Source organism: Nomascus leucogenys, unplaced genomic scaffold, assembly GCF_006542625.1.
Source record: "Nomascus leucogenys isolate Asia unplaced genomic scaffold, Asia_NLE_v1 Super-Scaffold_258, whole genome shotgun sequence".
NCBI classification, from domain to species: domain Eukaryota; kingdom Metazoa; phylum Chordata; class Mammalia; order Primates; family Hylobatidae; genus Nomascus; species Nomascus leucogenys.
Genome location: NW_022095769.1, coordinates 919,271 through 939,211, shown reverse-complemented (window position 1 = coordinate 939,211; position 19,941 = coordinate 919,271). Strand labels below are relative to the sequence as shown.

Genomic DNA, 19,941 nt, shown 5'->3' with positions numbered 1-19,941 from the left:
TTAGCTGGGTGTGGTGACACGTGCCTGTAGTCCCAGCTACTCGGGAGGCTGAGGCAGGAGAATCACTTGAACCCAGGAGGCAGAGGTTGCAGTGAGCCAAGATTGTGCCACTGCACTCCAGCCTGGCAACAAAGCGAGATTCCATCTCAAATAAATAAATTAAATAAATAAATAAATAAATAAAATATTAGTAAATCCAATTGAACTTACACTACAACTTAAAGAAAAAAAAGCAGCTACTAAGACCAAGTAACATTCATTCTAGGGATGCAAAAATGTTTTAATATGTGGAAATTATTTTTAAAATACTTCATAATCTCAATAGGTCATGCTAGAAAAACCCATATGATCCTTTCACTAGGTGTTAGAACTTCCTGACAAGCAGGGACCCAGGGATCCAGGGCTGGCGTGGGTGTGGGCTGGCAGAGGGTACACGCAAAGGTAGCATCCAGAGGGAAAGCCAGGATCAGGGCCAGCAGACAGCCTAGTAAAGTGTCAATCAGAAGGAACCGGATGGATAAGCAGAAAGCAGATAAAGGCCACGGGACAGAGCCTGAGGAGATGCTTGGAGGCACAGCCTGGAGGTTTTCCTGCAGGGACCTCCATGCCTGCTGGTGTTGGACCAAATTCGGATGCTAGCTGCTGCAAATGCATTTGAAAACATTCAGCATACATGCCTCATAAAATAGCCCTAAAAATGAAGACTATAAGGATCATTTCTTCACATGAGAAAGAATATATCATGCAGGCAACCCAATTATGACTAAAGACTGCTTTCCTATTCTGCTTTTCTGAAAACCATTTTGTATTTTCAAGACTTTTTACAATAAAAGAAAAAAGCACAATGGAACCTATTAGAGAACCTGAAGAGGAGACAGAGGGGAACAATGATTCTTGCATTTTATATGGTCAAATCTAAGTCAGTCTATGCATGCTATACCTCAATAACAAATTTGGGGTTTTATTTTTAATTATTTTTTAGAGACATCTTGCTATGCTGCCCAGGCTGGTCTCAAATTCCCGGGCTCAAGCGATCCTCCTGTGTCTCAGCCTCCTGAGTAGCTGGGAATTACAGGCACCACAATAACCAGATAACAAATTTGTTTAAAAAAAAAAAAAAAAAAAAAAAAAACAGTGGGCTGGGCTCGGTGGCTCATGCTTGTAATCCTAGCACTTTGGGAGGCCGAGGCAGGTGGATCACGAGGTCAGGAGTTTGAGAACAGCCTGGCCAACATGGTGAAACCCCGTCTCTACTAAAAATACAAAAATAAGCCGGGCATGGTGGCGCGTACCTATAACCCCAGCTACTGGGGCGGCCAAGGCAGGAGAATTTCTTGAATCCGGGAGGCAGAGGTTGCAGTGAGCCGGGATTGTACCACTGCACTCCACCCTGGGTGGCAGAACGAGACTCAAAAAAAAAAAAAAGCCAGGCGCGGTGGCCACGCCTGTAATCCCAACACTTTGGGAGGCTGAGGCGGGCCGATCATGAGGTCAGGAGATAGAGACCATCCTGGCTAACGCGGTGAAACCCCGTCTCTCCTAAAAATACAAAAAAAAAAAAAAAAAAAAAAAAAAAAAAAAAAAAATTAGCCAGTCGTGGTGATGGGCGCCTGTAGTCCCAGCTACTACTTGGGAGGCTGAGGCAGGAGAATGGCGTGAACCCAGGAAGCAGAGCTTGCAGTGAGCCGAGATCATGCCACTGCACTCCAGCCTGGGCAACAGAGCAGACTCCGTCTCAAAAAACAAAAATGAGAAATGGGGGAAAGGAAAGGAAAGGATAGCCACCAAAATGTTAATGATGGTCATCTTAAGGGGTGGGATTGTAGGTGACTTTTACTTTTTTTCTTATTCGTTTAGTGTTTAAATGTTACATAATGGGTATTTATTACTTATATAATCAGTGAAAAATAAAGCTATTTTCATTGTTGTGGGGGGAATTATTGGCAGGTAGAAGTCCCTAGAGGATCTGATTTAATGAGCACACAAGATCAATATTTAATTAACATATCAATTGCTGGCATGTCAACTGATGTTTTCCAAAATTGTTGAAGTGTAGGCTCTCTTAAGTAGCCAAACTGTCGTCGGAAACATGGTTTACAATTCTCCCATTTAACAAACGCGGAGGAACAGAATGATTACAAATGCTAAAGCGCAGAAGACGATTAAAGGAAGTGTATTTATGTACCATCAAATGCTTGTGTATCCTGTACACATCAGTTTAGAATTCTCTCATCAACCCAACCTTCTGGCAACTTCCAAACCCCTCCATCATGGCCTTCTAACTTTTCAAACCTTTTTTTTTTTTTTTTTGTAAGCCACTTCTCTTTCTAGACCTCTCTGTAGTGGTTCCTAAAGTCTTCCCTTTAAACCTTCTAACTTGTGTTTGCTATTTTTATGACTTCCTCCTCCCAGTGCTTGGCTTCCCCAGCTGGGGATTCACCTTGCTTTGGTGGCCACTGTTTTGCTCTTCTCGCCTTCCCTCTCTCCATGGGCCTGCCCGGCTCAGGGAAGGCCGCAGGTGCTTAGACCTTGTCCAATGCGTTGCTCATTGAACATGCCGGGTCTCAAACAAATGTTAGGGACAGCTGGTTAGACGAGAATCTGGGCCTCGCCTGCTTGCTTTCCGCAACATTTCTTTTTTTTTTTTTTTTTTTTTTTTTTTTTTTGAGACGGAGTCTCGCTCTCTCACCCAGGCTGGAGTGCAGTGGCGCGATCTCGGCTCACTGCAAGCTCCGCCTCCCGGGTTCACGCCATTCTCCTGCCTCAGCCTCTCCGAGTAGCTGGGACTACAGGCGCCCGCCACCACGCCCGGCTAATTTTTTGTATTTTTAGTAGAGACGGGGTTTCACCGTGGTCTCGATCTCCTGACCTCGTGATCCACCCGCCTCGGCCTCCCAAAGTGCTGGGATTACAAGCGTGAGCCACCGCGCCCGGCCTCCGCAACATTTCTTGAGCACTGCTGGGTGTCCAAGGCAGGGCGAGATCCCAGAGCAGTCACGACCGGATGTATGATTGGTGCCCACTGCACACTGCTGGGGACGCACAGGGAGGATGCCGCTGATGGTGTAGGGGGTGGGGGTGGGGGGAAAGTTGCTAGGACTTGGCAGAGGGAGCAGCACGTGTCGAGGTCTACTGGTTCTCCAAGTTTGGTCCCAGAGCAAAGGCATGAGCATCACCTGGGAACTTGCTGAAAATTCTAATGCTTAGGCCCCACTACCGACCTACCAAAGCAGACACTCTGGGGGAGGGAGGAGGGGCACTAAAAATCTGTTTTATCAAGACCTCCAAGAGACTCCGACACACGCTAGAGTAGTTTGAGAACCACGACTCTGGGAGCGGCCTGAGGATGCTTAGGATGAGCGCAGAGCGGAAAGGAGGATTCGTGAAGGCTCTCTGATGCCAGTCAAGGGGTTAGACTTTGCCCCGCAGGTGCGGCCTCCAGGTTTTTAAGCAGAGGCCTGTGGCTGTCACACGCCCTCTCCCAAGGCGGCGTCTCTGGGAGCCCTGGGCCCCCGGGACCGAGAGCTTACCCGCGTAGGACTGAATTCGCCCACGACCCCCGACACCAGGCAAGAGAGGTTGTGCCGCAGACCCTCCACTCCTCAGCACCAGGCGCTCGCCGTCCAGGTGGAGGGGAGCCCATGTGGGAGCCAGGGGCACCGGCAGAGACACAAGCGCAGAAGGCACGCGCTCAGGCCCACGCCCGCGGCTGCCGGGGCGGAAGGTGTTGCGAGCCCCGGCTCCACCCCCAGCCTGCGGGGCGCGGTGCTTTGGCCCCGCAGGCCCCGCCCCCGGCCCCGTCCCGGCGCGCGCCCGGCCCGCCTCCCTGGGCGGGGGGGCGGCTCAGCCCCGCGCCCGTGCGCGCGCTCGCGGCCGGGTTGCAGGGCTGGGCGCGCGCCCCGCGTCCGGGGCAGGAAGATGGTGGCGAGCGCGCGAGTGCAGAAGCTGGTGCGGCGCTACAAGCTGGCGATTGCCACGGCGCTGGCCATCCTGCTGCTACAGGGCCTGATGGTGTGGAGCTTCAGCGGCCTGGAGGAGGACGAGGCGGGCGAGGTGCTCCGACGGCCGGGCGGGTGGGCAGGCCGGGCGCGGGGGCGCGCGGGGTCCTGGCGGGGCTGCGGGCGGCCCCAGCCGGGGAAGTGGGGCAAGGGCCGCGTGCGTGCGTGCGGGGCGCCGGCGGTCGCCCAGAGCGGAGCATCCGGCCCCCGGCACTCCCTTCTCCCGCAGGCCTAGGGAACTGCGCGCGGGGGCAGTGCGTGACCTGGAGACCCGGGCCCTGGTGGATTGGGAGTCGGACGGGAGGAGCAGGTCATGCTGGGGTGATCTCCGGCCAAGGGAGCGATGAAGGTCAGGCGCGGCGAGCGGGGCTGGGAGGCGGGGCTGGGCCCGAACCTGCTCGGAGGTGGGGAGCCCCAGGCCAAACTTTCTGAAGTTGGGAGGGGGCGGGGATATGCGCGCCATGGGCGGAGGAGTGGGGCCAAGGGACTCGGGGCGTCCTTCCCCAGCTGAGCCCGAGGGGCAGCGGCCGGTGAGGAAGGGGAGCTCGGGGGTGGAATTCAGGCCTGGGACAAAGTGTGTACCCGGGAACTGAAGGAACAGGGAGTGACCCCGAGGGAGAGAACTGGAGTCTTCCCGAGGTGTGGCTTTCTCAGCTGTGGGTTTGAAGAACTGGATGGGTCTCCGGAGGGCAGGGGGAGGAGGAACTGAGCTGGTGAGTTGGCCTTAGGACCTTAGGGAATTAGGGAGGGGGCCCTCTGGCTCTAAGGGAATGGGGACTGTAACAGAGCCCCAGCTGTAGAGCAGGGGCAACCAACAGCCGTCTCAGCCCCCAGGTCCCTGCCTCGAGGGTCTTTCTTCCTCTTCCCTGATGTGGTTTCAGCTGGATGCTCAGACACCTCAGCGGTGTGGTGAGGAAGGGTCCATTGGGTCTGGGTTCGTGCTGCGGAGATGGAGAGGACAGGCCACACCACAGCCCTAAGCTGTCGCCCGGAGGTCAGGGCCTCCCTGCCCCCAGCGCCCCTGTTCTGCTGCCTCCAGGGCTCCGGGTCAGAGACTCTGTCTGCTGCTGTTCTCCGGCAAGCCCCGATACCTGCGACCCCTTACCGCATCTCGCCAGTCTGGAAGGCCTGGTGTGGAGACAGAAGAGCTGCCCTTGCCTTTTTTTGGGAGAACCCAGAGGGTGGGATGGTGACGGGGGCTGGAACAGAGTCACATGAGACCGTAACTCCAAAAGGAGGTGAGGGCGGGGGCAGGGCTGGCTCCGTGACATCCTCGGGGATGTGGACCTATAAGTAGGATGAGCAAGTAGGAGAGTGTTTCAGGCCCAGTGTAAGAAGACTCTTTGGGCAGATGGGACATTCCAAGATGGAATGGGCTGCCAAGGCAGTTAGGGAGCCCTCTGACCCTGGAATATGTGACCACTCTGGGCTACTGCCCCCATCCCCCACCACCTCCTCCTCCAGCTTCCTGGCTGAATGAATAGGGGAATCCTGGACTGGAATGTTTGAAAAAGCTTGTGCGGTCCAGGCACCCATTGCTGCTTGGACCCCCTCAGCTGCTCCCTCACCTGACTCTGGGTTGCCAGGCAGCATAACGGGGTGCATGGGAAGGTGAGTGTTGAAGCTGGACCGCCCACTTCACCACTCTCTTCCAGCTCTGACCCTGAGAAGACCACCAGCAAATCACTTTGCCTCCTCCCTTATCTTTACCAGTATCCCTCCTCAAGATGGGGATAATAATGGCACCTCCCGTGTTGGGTGATTATAAAGATTAAGTGAAAATGATGCCTGTGAAGCACTTGCAGGAGTTCCTGGCACATGCTCAGCTGTCAGTAAATAAATAACTCTTATTATCCCAGCACTGTGCATTGGGAATACGATTCATTCATTCATTCATTCCACAAATAGGTATGAAGTCCTACTTTGTACTAGATACTGTGCTAATACTGGGGATACAAAAATAAAATAGATGAGGTCTCTGCCCTCATGGACAGGTAATCTACAGAGAGAAACAGACAGTGAAAAGGAATTTAATAGAATTACAAAGGGGTTGGGTTAGATCAGGGGTTCAGGAAAGGCTTCTCACAGGAAGAGGTGGGCAGGAGAATTCAGGCAGAAGGCCTGAGGAGAATGGCCTTAGCTGGGCACCCTTGAGGAATGGACAGGAGAGTGTGGTGCTTTCCCTGGAAGACGGTTCCATCCTGTGCGGCTGAAAGGACCACAGCAAGGGGCAAGGGTTTTATTCTAAGTGCAGTGGGAGAGCACTGAAGGGGTTTAAGCAGCACAGGATTCAGTGTGCATTTAAGACGTGCGCTCTGCCCATCTATGGAGAGGTTGAGAGTGGATCCCAGGGATGGTCACTAACCTCCAGAGAGCCACTCGATAGTTTCCAAAGCTTCCACAAACAACATCTCACCACTTGTTTTAAATGCAGCCCGAGAAGTCAAAGGAGGTGGGGTATGGGGAGAGCATTTCTGTGTTCACCCTTTCTGTGACTCAGAGGAGGATTCTAAGGTGGAGCTACAGAGCCAGGAAGTGGCAGAGGATTTTAATTGCCTCCTTGGAGGAGAGGAAGGAGCCTCTGAGGCCAGAATGTATCCCAGCTAGAAGTCAGAGGACCATTCCCCACCCTCAGCCATCAGAAGGGCTCCCAACCTCAGGGGCTGCTGGGGGCAGCCTGTGAGGGGCACAAGGCTGGGGCTGTGATGATGATGCTCCTTGGACATGCCTGGAAGGGATGTAGGTGGGGGCTGACTGCCCACCAGGGCCTCTCTGATCCCTCACTGCTGCCTCCTCATCCCCCAGCCTCGTCTGGGATTGTCATTCTCAGGGTCAGCCAGCTCCCACTGCAGTGCAGGGACCAACATGCCCATCTCCTCCCACATCCTGGCCCCCACCACAGCCAACCTCGCCCCGTGCCTCATGCCCTACCCTCCTGAACAGCTACCTAACTCACTGATACTGGCTTCCACTCGGAGAGCCTACAGCTCTCTGCCATCTCTACCCACCTAAGCTTGGGAATGTCTTTCTCTGCTTGCTCTGTGGCCAGGTCACATGTCACCAGGCTGATGCACACTCAGCTCAGTGGGGCTGCATTTACCTTTCCTAGGGATTCCCCAGCCTGTGGTGCCCTCCCCAATGTGGGTAGAGAATAGGGTCTGCTGCCTCCTCTTGCAGGTATCTCTTCTCGGATGGGAATGGGCGCCCCCAGCTCCCACTGGCCACCTTTAAGAGATCAGAGGGCAACCGGGCACTGTGGCTCATGCCTATAATCTCAGCACTTTGGGAGGCCAAGATGGGAGACGCACTTGAGCCCAGGAGTTCGAGACCAGCTTAGATAACATAGCGAGACTGTATCTCTATTAAAATGAATAAAATAAAAAGATTGGAAGGCTGGCTGGGTGCTAGGCACAGAGGGCATGGATGTAGGGATGGGGCTCTGGCCTGAAGGTGGCTGTCAGCCTGACAGCATGAGGTTCCTGATGTGCCCAAACTACTAGTGGGTAGGGTGTGCAGGGGTTGGGGGAAGTCCTGGGGAGGTGAGGAGCACAGAGAACCCAACCCAGCCGAGTCCAAGATGTCCAGGATCTTGGGCCTCTCTTGACTTCACGTTTGACTATTTCCTCCTCCCATCTGAGTAATCATAATGATAAAGGGCAGCATTGGGCCAGGTATGGTGGCTCACGCCTGTAATCCCAGCACTTTGGGAGGCTGAGGCGGGGAGATCACTTGAGGTCAGGAGTTTGAGACCAACCAGCCTGGCCAATATGGTGAAGCCCGGTCTTTACTAAAAATACAAAAAGTTGTCGGGCATGGTGGCACATACCTGTAATCCCAGCTACTTGGGAGGCTGAGGCACGAGAATCACTTGAACCTGGGAGGCACAGGTTGCAGTGAGCTGAGATCATGCTACTGCACTTCAGCCTGGGCAACAGAGTGAGACTCTGTCTATAAAAAAAAAAAAAAAAAAAAGTAGCAGTACTTATTGAATGCTGTGCCTATGCCAAAAGCTTTGCATTCATTCATTCATTCATTCAACAAATACTAAGGCCAGGCACAGTGGCTCAGGCCTATAATCCCAGCACTTTGGGAGGCCGAGGATTGTGGATCACTTGAGGTCAGGAGTTTGAGACCAGCCTGGCCAACATGGTGAAACCCTGTCTCTACTAAAAATATAAAAAATTAGCCAGGCATGGTGGTGCGCACCTGTAATCCCAGCTACGTGGGAGGCTGAGGCACAAGAATCGCTTGAACCCAGGAGGCAGAGGTTGGAGTGAGCCGAGATTGCACCACTGCACTCCAGCCTGAGCAATAGAGTGAGACTGTCTCAGAAAAACAAACACTTACTGAGTGTGTACTACAGCCAGATACTCTCCTAGGCGCTAGGACTATGTCAGTGAACAAAACAGCAAAAAAGCCCTGCCCTTGGGGAACTTACAATCTTCTGAGGAAAAAGACAAATTAAAAAAAAACAGTATAAATAAATAGTAGGATGAGAGGAAATATTGTGCTATGGGAAAAAGCAGAGGAGGAGGGAGGGCTGGCACTGTAAATCCAGTGGTCAGGGTGGCCCTACTGAGAAGATGCCATCTGAACAAAGAATTGAAGGAGGCAAGGAGTGTGAGCAGTGGGGCTATCTGGGGGAGGGTGTGCCAGGCACAGGGGATAGTGGGTGCAAGGGTTGGAGCCAGGAGTGCTGGGGGGGCATGAGGGGATGCAGAGAAAGCCACTGTGGCTGCAGGAGAATGAGCATGACAAATTCCCAGATGAGGTCAGAGGCCTGGGTGGAGAAGGGGGCATCCAGACAGCTCATGGAGCCTCTGTAGGCTCCTGTAAGGGCCTTGGTTTTTATCCTAAGAGGGGAAGCCACTGGAGGTTTGGAGCAGGGGAGTGGTGAAATGGGATTTTAAGAGTTGTAACAGAAACACCAGCTGCTGTGATGAGAACAGAATTTAGGGGAACAAGAGTAGGAGCTGGAAGACCAGGGAATCCAGGCAGGGATAGTGAGGGAGGTATTGAGAAGGGATTTGATTCCAGATGTATTCTGAAGGTGGCCCCGATGGGATTTACTGATGGAGTGGATGTGGGGTATGAGGGAAAGAGAGTCAAAGATGACTCCTGGCTGGGCACGGTGGCTCACATCTGTAATCCCAGCACTTTGGGAGGCCAAGGCAGGTGGATCACAAGGTCAGGAGTTCAAGACCAGCCTGGCCAACTTGGTGAAACCCCATCTCTATTAAAAATACAAAAACTAGCCAGGTGTGGTGGCATGTGCCTGTAGTCCCAGCTACTCGGGAGGCTGAGGCAGGAGAATCACTTGAACCCAGGAGGCAGAGGTTGCAGTGAACCAAGATTGCACCACTGCACTCCAGCCTGGGCAACAGAGCAAGACTATCTAAAAGAAAAAAAAAATGATTCCCAAAAGTTTTTGGCCTGAGCATCCTGAAGGATGGAGATGTCATTAACTGATATGGGGAAGATGAAGTAGGAGCAGGTTGGGGACCAAGAGCAGGAGGTACTTTTGGGCTTGTGGCCTTGAGAGGTCTATCGAGCTCCCACGTGAGATGTCAAGGGGGCTGGTGGTTAAATGCCTGAAGGTTCAAGCGAGCTATCCAGGCCAGAGAGATCAATCTGGGGGTGGGGATGGAGTTTAGAGACCCAGCAACTGAAGATCACTTAGGAAGTGAAGGTGCTAGGACAGGAAGGGCCCCCAGATGTGCCCTGGGAGACAAGGAAGCACCAAGAAGACCATAAGGAGTGGCAGTGAAGAGAGGAGAAAAGCCAGGTGGGTATCCTGGAAAGCAAATGCGGAGGGCGCTTCAAGCAAGACAGAGTGGTCCATTAAGTCATGCCGCTGAAAGGCCAAGAAAGAAGAGGACTTAGTCCTGGAGAACTTGTGAGCATGGAGGGGAAGGCCCGTGGGAGAGGGTTTACAAGGCTGGGGACGGCTCTCCCTAGCTGCAGTGTCTCATATTGTTGTTACTCCTCCTTACAGCTGAGGGAGCATGCTCAGAGAAGTTAGGGAACTGCTGGTGAGTTGGCAGAGCTAGGCCCAGAGCCCTAGAGACTCTAGAGTGTTCACATGGTGGCCCCTGTTCCTCCGTCCATTCTACATCTCATCCACCAGACACCAGCTAGGTGTCCGTGTATGCCAGCTGCTCTGCTGGGCCCTGGAGAGATGGAGCTGACATGTCTCTCATCAAGGAGTTCACTACTAGAGGAACATCCAGGGCCTTGGAGCCCAGCCCATTCCACTGCAGGGCAAATGGAATGGCTGCATGCCAGGGGCCTTGGAGCTGGATCTGAAAGGATGGATGGGATTTGGTCAGGCAGGGCAGGTAAGATGGGGGAACAGAGGAGGAGGTGGCTGGACATGCTGTTCAGTCCCCACCAGGCCATCTAGGGAAGTGCCTGGATTTGAGGAGAGGCAGCAGGTACCAGAGCACTTAGAGCCAGGAAGCAGGGGCGCAGCAGCGGTGGAGGCGCCCTGCTGCAGGGATCCCTTCAAGGGAGAACCTGCTGCACATGCAGCGAGGTGACAGCCTCCAGCTGTGGGCACCTTCAGGCCCTGCCTCAGCTTTCAAGCCAGGGACTGAGTGTGGAGGTGGCTCAGGGCTCACCAGCTCCAGGCAGTACATGTGCTGGAGTTTTCCCAGGAGCTGGCCAGGACTTCCTCGAGGCTGTGCTGGAGGCGGACGCTCTTCTTGCCCCTCTCCTTGCATGGCCGTCTCCTTTGCCGTCCAAAGGCTTTCCCTGCCGGCTCCTGCCCCATCATTCACAGGGGTACCCGCAGTGAATCTCATGCACTCTGACTCTGTCTTGATCTGCTTCCTAGAGGACCTAAGCAGGATTGGGGTCTCAGGCTTCAGCTCCATCATCCCCCATGGGCACTCCTCCTTCACTGTGAGGTGGCCTCAGTCTTCCCATATGGAAATGCTTTGGATTCATCTGGAAGTCAGAGTCTTCTGAAGACCACTGTCTCCTTCCAGCCCTCGGTGGGAGTGCTGGGTCTTAGGTGGACACTTGTACCCTTGGTGGGGTCTTTGCACCCTTCCCTTGGGACACACATGGATATTTATTTTAACATCTGCTGAAAAAGAAAGTGGTATCTGAGTCCAGAACAGAAAACCAAGCACAGTGCCATGTAATCTGAGAGCCAGTGGGGGATGGGGGTGTTGGTATGATGGAGGGAGGACCAGTGCTCCCTCAGTGGCTGGCCCAGGAGGCGCTCCCATGGTGGTGCTGATTGTGCGGAGTCCTTTACACCTTTAGGTGAAAAGCACTTCTTTGGGTAAAAGGTGGGCAGGAACATCTAGGTCTGAGGGTGCCCCCAACCAAGATGGAACTCAAGGAGCAGGAGGAGGTGAGGGGCTGCCCCAGTGATATGTCTGCATCTCTCTTACAGAAAGGAAGGCAGAGGAAGCCACGGCCACTGGACCCTGGCGAGGGTTCCAAGGACACAGACAGTTCAGCAGGGCGACGGGGCAGCGCAGGCAGAAGGCATGGGCGCTGGCGGGGCCGTGCTGAGAGCCCAGGAGTGCCCGTGGCCAAGGTGGTACGGGCAGTAACCAGCCGGCAGAGAGCCAGCCGGCGGGTTCCACCTGCCCCACCCCCAGAAGCCCCAGGCCGCCAGAACCTGAGTGGGGCAGCAGCTGGGGAGGCGCTGGTAGGGGCAGCCGGCTTCCCACCACACGGAGATACAGGGAGCGTGGAGGGTGCCCCCCAGCCCACGGACAACGGCTTCACCCCCAAGTGCGAGATCGTGGGCAAGGACGCGCTGTCTGCATTGGCCCGGGCCAGCACCAAGCAGTGCCAGCAGGAGATTGCCAATGTGGTGTGCCTGCACCAGGCTGGGAGCCTCATGCCCAAGGCTGTGCCCCGGCACTGTCAGCTGACTGGTGAGGGACAGGGGTGCTCCAGCCCTTCCCAGGCCGGGGCAGGGAGTGGCATGGCCCGGATCCTCACCCCTATCTCTCTGAGGAAGAAAGAGCCAAGGGGATCCTACCTCCCTGCCTAAGTCTTCATCCAGTGTACTTGCTAAGTGGCAGAGGCAGAGTGGGGACCCAGGAGCATAGGGCTCCAAGTCTAGGCTTCTTTGGAAGGCAGGCAGCTCCCTCTTCCCATCTTACCCCCACCCTGTGACCTAGGGTGGGCCTCGCCAACGCCTGTCCTCTGCTCTCAGGGAAGATGAGCCCTGGCAGCCAGTGGGATGAGAGCCGAGCACAGCAGCCCATGGATGGCCCCCCGGTGCGAATCGCCTACATGCTGGTGGTTCACGGCCGTGCCATCCGCCAGCTGAAGCGTCTCCTCAAGGCCGTCTATCACGAGCAGCACTTCTTTTACATCCATGTGGACAAGGTACTGTGGTGGGGGGAGGCCAAGGGGTCTGGGATGAGCAGAGAAGAAACAGAAGGTTGCAGACAGACAGGGTCTCTGACCTGGCCCAGGTAGCCTAGAGAGGGAAACTGAGGCCCTGAATGGGGGGTGGCAGCACGAGCCAGCTTAGCCGGTTAGGGGCTGGAGCCCTGCCCTGTGCTTTCCTTGTCTTGTGTCCCTTCACTCTGTCCTGGAGTGGGAGTGGGGATGGCGATAACACTGGGGGCTATCTGAGTGTCTCCTCCCCACCAGCGTTCCAACTACCTGCACCGGGAGGTGGTGGAGCTGGCCCAGCGCTATGATAATGTGCGGGTGACACCCTGGCGCATGGTTACCATCTGGGGCGGAGCCAGCCTCCTGAGGATGTACCTGCGGAGCATGCGGGACCTGCTAGAGGTGCCTGGCTGGGCCTGGGACTTCTTCATCAACCTCAGTGCCACTGACTACCCAACCAGGTGTGGGGATGGGGCTCTGAGTCCTCTGGATGGGAGGGGACCCCTGTCTAGGCACCTGGGGTTGGAGGGCTTTGGTGGACCTTCTCTGCCCCATAGTGTAACTCTGGGATCCGCCCTGCTCAGACATGGGCCCCTGGGCCCCAGCCATGTTTTAGGGGAGGGGTTGGTGTAAGATGATCTGAGAATTGAGCATGATAGGAGATGGGGAGGGGGAGGAGGAGCCAGAGGTCTGTACCTGGTGTGCTGGGTCAGACAGCAAAGGGCAGAGGAAGGATGGGGTGGTCTTCCTCAGGGGCCTCTGGTGCTCACCACCCCAGACATCAGCCAGGGGTAGGGCACATGGCCAGACAGCAATCAGGGAGAGAAGAAAAGCCAGAAGGTCTGCTCTGGGTCAGTGACTGAGCAACTATCTCATGTGGCTGCCTGTGACCCCATTCCTTCACCAGGACCAATGAGGAGCTGGTGGCATTCCTATCCAAGAACCGGGACAAGAATTTCCTCAAGTCACATGGCCGGGACAACTCCAGGTGAGGGGGTGGGGAAGGAGGCCCTGGCCCCAGAGTCTTGTCCCAACCCCTCCCACACAGTTGGGCTCTGTGGCTTCAGCCCTGGGTTTCAAAGCCTCCACACCAGTCACAGGTTGAGGAGTGTTGGTTGCCAGGCAGATGAAAGAGCTTAGACCCCACCCTGCAGGATCCCCAGCCAAGGCCTCTCTGCTGCCTGCAGGTTCATCAAGAAACAGGGCCTGGACAGGCTCTTCCATGAGTGCGACTCACACATGTGGCGCCTGGGCGAGCGGCAGATCCCAGCAGGCATTGTGGTGGATGGCGGTTCTGACTGGTTCGTGCTGACACGCAGCTTTGTGGAGTATGTGGTGTACACAGATGACCCACTTGTGGCCCAGCTACGCCAGTTCTACACATACACACTGCTCCCAGCCGAGGTGGGTGGCCCAGCAGGCATGAAGGCCGGGGAGGGCGTGGGTTGGGCTGCCTGCAGCTCACCTTCCACCCTCCCTTGCTGCTTGCAGTCCTTCTTCCACACGGTGCTGGAGAACAGCCTGGCCTGTGAGACCCTCGTGGACAACAACCTGCGGGTCACCAACTGGAACCGCAAGCTGGGCTGCAAGTGCCAGTACAAGCACATCGTGGACTGGTGCGGCTGCTCCCCCAACGACTTCAAGCCACAGGACTTCCTCCGGCTGCAGGTGCTTGCCCAAGGCCCCAAGGCCCCTGACTAGGTCTTCTCCCCCGGCTTTTCACCAGAGAATGGCAGGGTGGGCCAGTCAGAGAATCTGGGGGGCTGCGGCCTGCAGCCCTCAGGGGTCTGGGGCTACAACAGCAGCAGGAGAAGCCGCAGGAGGCTGAGCTCTAGGCAGTGCTGAGGGGCCAGCCCCACCATGCCCTCTGGGGCTTCCAGAGCCCTTCACCCTCCTTGCCTCTCCCGCTCCAGCAAGTCTCCAGACCCACCTTCTTCGCCCGGAAGTTTGAGTCGACTGTGAACCAGGAGGTGCTGGAAATCTTGGACTTCCACCTGTACGGCAGCTACCCCCCCAGCACACCAGCCCTCAAGGCCTACTGGGAGAACACCTACGACGCGGCTGATGGCCCCAGTGGGCTCAGTGATGTCATGCTCACTGCTTACACGGCCTTCGCCCGCCTCAGCCTGCACCATGCCGCCACTGCTGCACCCCCAATGGGCACCCCACTCTGCAGGTGAGACCCCCTTCTGACATACAGCAGGCCCTCGGGGTGTGGTGCCCTAGGGGGAGGCCAACCAGAGAATGACGTCCCCTGCCCACAACAAGGCCCCAGTCTGAAGCAGGGAAAAATGCAAATACTGAAAAGACGGCTAGAGCCAGGCATGCAGGTGCTGTGGGGGTGAGATCTGGGGAAAGGAAGTGCCTGGGGTGGGACTCCCCAGAGCCCCCTCCCTGGGACTCCAGGCCAAGTCAGGTGTGCTGATGGCATCTCCCTTTCTCCCTGCTGGCACCTTAGGTTTGAGCCCAGGGGCTTGCCGTCCAGCGTGCACCTGTATTTCTATGACGACCATTTCCAGGGCTACCTGGTGATGCAGGCGGTGCAGCCCTCAGCCCAGGGGCCGGCAGAGACGCTTGAGATGTGGCTGATGCCCCAAGGGTCGCTGAAGCTGTTGGGGCGCAGTGACCAGGCCAGCCGGCTCCAGAGTCTGGAGGTGGGACAGGTCCCCCACTTGCTTTCTCCCAATCCCCACCCAGACTTGGGGTAATGGGAAGAGAGGGACAGACACCAAGGGAGGGGTAAGGTTCTTTTTCACAGTCATGGCACCCATGGTGATGCCCCCATGCAGACATCCTGTGTCACCCCCGAGCCTGTGCACACTGAGGAGCACCTCCTGGTTGGGGTATGCAGAGGACATGCAGGGAGCAGGGAGGGAATTATCAGTTCCACTACAACACAAACCCAATCTTCCAGACTACAGAGATTTCGCCTAGAGGGGCAGGGACGTTCGAGTTGGGCCATGAAACTATGCTTCTGAGTGGCTCCTCATAGTCTCTCTCTTTTTTTTTTTTTTTTTTTTCCTTTTTGAGACAGTCTCACTCTCACAGTGGTGCAATCTCAGCTCACTGTAACCTCTGCCTCCCAGGTTCAAGCGATTCTCCTACCTCAGCCTCCCATGTAGCTGGGACTACAGGTGCGCGCCACCACGCCCGGCTAATTTTATTTTGTAGTTTTAGTAGAGACGGGGTTTCACCATGTTGACCAGGATGGTCTCGATCTCCTGACCTCGTGATCCACCCGCCTTGGCCTCCCAGAGTGCTGGGAATACAGGTGCGAGCCACCGACCCTGGCCCCTCCTCATAGTCTCTTTCTTAGAGGCTTTGGCTTCATGTGGGAATGGTCTGTGGACAGGACTTTGAACCTCATCCCTGCAGTATTGTCCCCAATAAGGGGGACTGACCTCCACTGCCTAGCAGTCAGAATGGAAGCCTAGAACGAATCTCAGAGCTGGGAGAGATATTAAAGATCTCCTAGTCTGACCCCTTCATTTTGTAGATGGGGAAACTGAGACCCAGAAAGAGACAGTGACTGGCCTGAGATTACACAGTGAGAGGCAGCTTCAGAGGAGGGAGAAGGACCTTTCCCCCACACTCCCGCCCAGCTGCCTCTCTCTCTACAGGTTGGCACTGATTGGGACCCCAAAGAGCGTCTTTTCCGGAACTTTGGGGGGTTATTGGGGCCGCTGGACGAGCCTGTGGCCGTGCAGCGCTGGGCTCGGGGCCCCAACCTCACAGCCACAGTGGTCTGGATCGACCCAACCTATGTGGTGGCCACATCTTATGACATCACAGTAGATACGGAGACTGAGGTCACGCAATACAAGCCCCCACTGAGCCGGCCCCTGCGGCCAGGGCCCTGGACTGTTCGACTCCTTCAGTTCTGGGAACCGCTGGGTGAGACCCGCTTCCTTGTGCTGCCCTTGACCTTCAACCGCAAACTACCTCTCAGGAAAGGTAAGCATGCAGTTCTCAAATGAGGCCCAGAAGCTAGACAGAATAGGACTCGCCAGAGAGGTGACCCCAAGAAGCCAACCATCAGAGCTGACTCCCATCCCTAGAGTCAGGGAAGCATGGAAGGGCTGGGGCCTTCATCTTGTTTCCTGTAGCATGCAGGGTCCTGCACTGCAGTGTGGTGGAAAGGGGAGCTTTACAGTCATGCACACTTGGTTTGGAACATAACTCTGACGAGTTCATTGGCCTTTTGTCCTTGGAAGTTACCGGGCCTTCCTGGTCCTCAGTCTTAGCACGTGAAGCTGGAATACTACACCTATCAGGGACCTCCTGGTACATGCAACACGAATCCACTCAACCTAGCTTGAGTTAAAAAGGGGAGAAGACTGGAAGAATGCAGAGGTCTCCTTCACAAAGCTAGGAAGTGTCTCAGGCCTCACTGTGAACCAGAGGTGCTTTCTCCATCTCTCTGGGGCCATCTTGTTCGTCATCCTGTCCTGTCTCTATGCATTGGCCTCAGGCTCTGGCTCCCCATCCGTGGCCTCTCAGTGCAACAGACACTGACCAGGGACTTTTAGTCCCCAGGTTCCACATTCTTGGGACAGCAAATCTGACTGGCTATCCCAGTCCACTGTCTGGCCAGGTTGGCAGGGTCATGTGGCTCTCTGCCCACTTGGCTGAGGCTAAGGGAGCAGACTCTGAACAGAAACACAGGCTGGGCAAATTTCCTGCAAGGGAGGGCCTAGTATAAGTAACTCCCCCCGGGAGCTATGAGGGATGAGCCTCTGGAGGGAAAGTGGCCGGTATGCAGGACGTGATCAGCTGGTAGGTGTTTCCTTCCCCCACCACATCCTATCACAAGAAGGTGGTTAAGAGGTGGGGTACCCTAGAGGAGGAGGGGGTGCTGGTGGGGCTGCAGCAGATCCAGGGCAAGCAAGCTGTGTCCCCCGCACACCTGGACCTCCCAGTCAAGGGAAGAATGGCAACAATGCACAGCAGGTAGGGACAGGGGCTGCGCCTCAAGGACAAAGAGGAGGTGCTCTAAGCCAAGGAGACGAAGCTGGCCGTTGTCTGTGCATGAAGGGCTGAAGTGCCCGAGTACAGGCTTCTGAAGGCTCCAGGAGCCACCGATGATGGTCAAGAAAGGGTGTGGGACACAAACCAGACTGTTCCTTCTTTTCTAAAGTGCCTTGAACCCACTGCTTTACTGCATCCTAAAGTTGGGAATCTAGGGCTTACTGCCTTGATTTTATAAAACTCCGTTTTATAGGCACAGAAGTCCCTTGGATTAGCCCACTCAGCAAGCTGTGACTCAGAAGTAGGGCTGTGACAGGAACTGGGGTACCCAGACCCAACTCCTGGGTCTGGCCTCCACGGAGTCTGTTGCGGGGGGTGTGCTTACTGCCTGCTCTGCACCCACAGATGATGCCAGCTGGCTGCACGCAGGGCCACCCCACAATGAGTACATGGAGCAGAGTTTCCAGGGCCTGAGTAGCATCCTGAACCTGCCTCAGCCTGAGCTCGCGGAGGAGGCTGCCCAGCGGCACACACAGCTCACAGGCCCTGCGCTCGAGGCCTGGACAGACAGGGAACTGAGCAGCTTCTGGTCCGTGGCTGGACTGTGTGCCATAGGCCCCTCTCCCTGCCCCTCCCTGGAGCCCTGCAGACTGACCAGCTGGAGCTCTCTGTCTCCCGACCCTAAATCAGAGCTGGGGCCTGTCAAAGCAGACGGGCGACTCAGGTAGCAGGGCCCCACCCAGTACCCGTGGAGGACCCAGGGAATTGCACCTTACAGACAATGGAGGGGTGTCCCCTCCCACAGGCAAGAACCAGAGGCCCAGGCTGCACACCCATTTCAGCCATCAAGAACCCACACAGACGGCAGGGAAGGTGGACACAGTATGAACTACTGCTGATGTCTCTGTTGGGGATCAGAGGGCTGGCGGGAACGTGAGAAGGGCGCCAGCAGCATTCCACACCCAGCTCTTCCTCGCCTTCCTCTCTAGTTTGAATTTTTTTTTTTTTTAATTTAAAAAGGAAAATGGGTGGTTGGGAGAGAAACTATAACAGAAGATGTGCAATAGGGCTCAGAGCAGCCCCAGGAAGTGGGCCGTGTCTGTGGGGAGCAGGGGCTTGCTGAGCCCACCTGCTATTGTTCTGGATGAGGCTGGGCCTGCCTGGCTCTCCAGGGCCTCATCCCCCATCCTGGGCCTGTGGTGCTCGTGGCTGAGGCTCCACAGGGCTGCAAGTGCCCTGCCAGGCTCTAAGGCCTGAAGAACAGGTGATATTGGGGGCACTGCAGAGCTGGGCTCTAGCAGGACAGTTATTTTGTAGCCAGGGGACCCTAGAAGTGGGGTGGGGCTGGCTCCAGGGCTTTCCAGCATACCCTGCCCCTGGATGGGAAAGGCAGGGTCAGGGCCCACTGAGATCTATGCAGAGTTTCCAGGTGTGCACTGGAAGTGAGGTCACACGAACAGCATGGGAAGAAGACTCTGTCAAGACCCAGAAGAACCTGGAGTAATTGTGCCTGAAGCTCAGCGTGAAGTCTGAAATATGCAACAGAAGAAATATATCTCTATCTGTCTACTCTGGGCTCTGTGTTTTTCCTCCTGGGTGTCAGGAAGCCATCACCATTCATTGGGCCTTCTCCAGAAGTCTTAGCTGGTACTTTGGTAGCCTTGAGAAGGTAAAGATCTCATTCCTCCAGATTAAGAACAGTTTAGAATCCACCCAAAAGGGACTCAAGAACCCATCTAGCCTGGGTGCAGGGGTTCACGCCTGTAATCCCAACACTGGGAGACTGAGGCAGGAAGATTGCCTCAGCCCAGGAGTTTGGGACCTGCCTGGGAAACACAGTGAGACCTCATCTCTACAAAAAAAATTTTTCTAATTAGCCAGGCCTGGTGGCACACATCTGTAGTCCCAGCTACCCAGGAGGCTGAAGCAGGAGGTTGAAGCTGCAGTGAGCCAAAATTGCACCACTGCACTCCAGCCTGGGTGACAGAGTGAGACTCTGTCTCAAAAAACAAACATCTAATCCAGCTCCTTTTTCTGAGGGGTAAACAGGCCCAAAGAGGCTCGAAGACTTCTTCTTTGCCACCCAGCAGGCCAGGGGACCAGCAGGACCTGAGCTTAGTTTGAGAGCCTTGACCCAGCACTCCCACCCCCACCACCAGGCCAGGCTGCAGCAGATGCTGGCTTCTCTATCCTTGGCCTTAGCAGGGCCCATCTTAGAAGCCTGGCCCTGCCACATGGGGCACCTTCAACAGAGGCAATCCCAGCCATGGCCTGGTCGTTATGATTGGAGCTTTTTCTTTTAGGGGCAGGAGCAGCAGCAGCCTAGGTCTCTGGTCACAGTCCTAGGACTCACGTTGAAAAGGGTTGTCCATCCTCCCTCCCTTTCCCAAGCCTCTTCTCCCCCTCCCACTCTCCTACCATTGTCAGCCAGAGCTCGGTATCAGTCCGTCACAGCTTGCTTAATGTGGGAGCAAGGGTGAAGGTTTCTAGACCTCTAAAGTCACCCCATCAGCCAGCCACACTGAGCTCAGCTTGGGGAACAAATTCCTGCCCAGGCTGCCACATGTTAAGTTCTCCTAGTTGCCAGGAGGGGGCACTCCTGGCA

The 19,941-nt window shown here is 55.6% G+C and overlaps 1 protein-coding gene across 2 annotated transcripts; it reads left to right on the top strand.

The window, feature by feature from the left end:
- Positions 1-3,823: 3,823 nt before the first annotated feature.
- On the top strand, positions 3,824-18,905 carry XYLT2 (xylosyltransferase 2). 2 transcript variants are annotated; one of them, XM_003281249.4, is made up of 11 exons: positions 3,824-4,053; positions 11,404-11,896; positions 12,181-12,356; positions 12,627-12,829; positions 13,276-13,356; positions 13,556-13,772; positions 13,860-14,036; positions 14,282-14,544; positions 14,827-15,022; positions 15,989-16,322; positions 17,742-18,905. In XM_003281249.4, exons 1-11 carry the CDS (start codon positions 3,919-3,921, stop codon positions 18,062-18,064), a joined length of 2,598 nt encoding a protein of 865 aa, XP_003281297.1. In that variant the 5' UTR covers positions 3,824-3,918; the 3' UTR covers positions 18,065-18,905. The 2 variants fall into 2 exon arrangements, with proteins under 2 accessions (XP_003281297.1, XP_030663933.1); XM_030808073.1 differs by lacking the exon at positions 3,824-4,053 and adding an exon at positions 9,366-9,894 and having other exon boundaries at positions 17,742-18,217.
- Positions 18,906-19,941: the final 1,036 nt, after the last annotated feature.

Excerpts from the sequence above, each read along its gene's own strand:
- XYLT2 (XM_003281249.4), top strand. The coding sequence starts at position 3,919 with ATGGTGGCGAGCGCGCGAGTGCAGAAGCTGGTGCGGCGCTACAAGCTG. Across the intron at positions 12,357-12,626 it reads TTTACATCCATGTGGACAAG|CGTTCCAACTACCTGCACCG; the intron begins GTACTGTGGTGG and ends CCTCCCCACCAG. Across the intron at positions 12,830-13,275 it reads GCCACTGACTACCCAACCAG|GACCAATGAGGAGCTGGTGG; the intron begins GTGTGGGGATGG and ends TTCCTTCACCAG.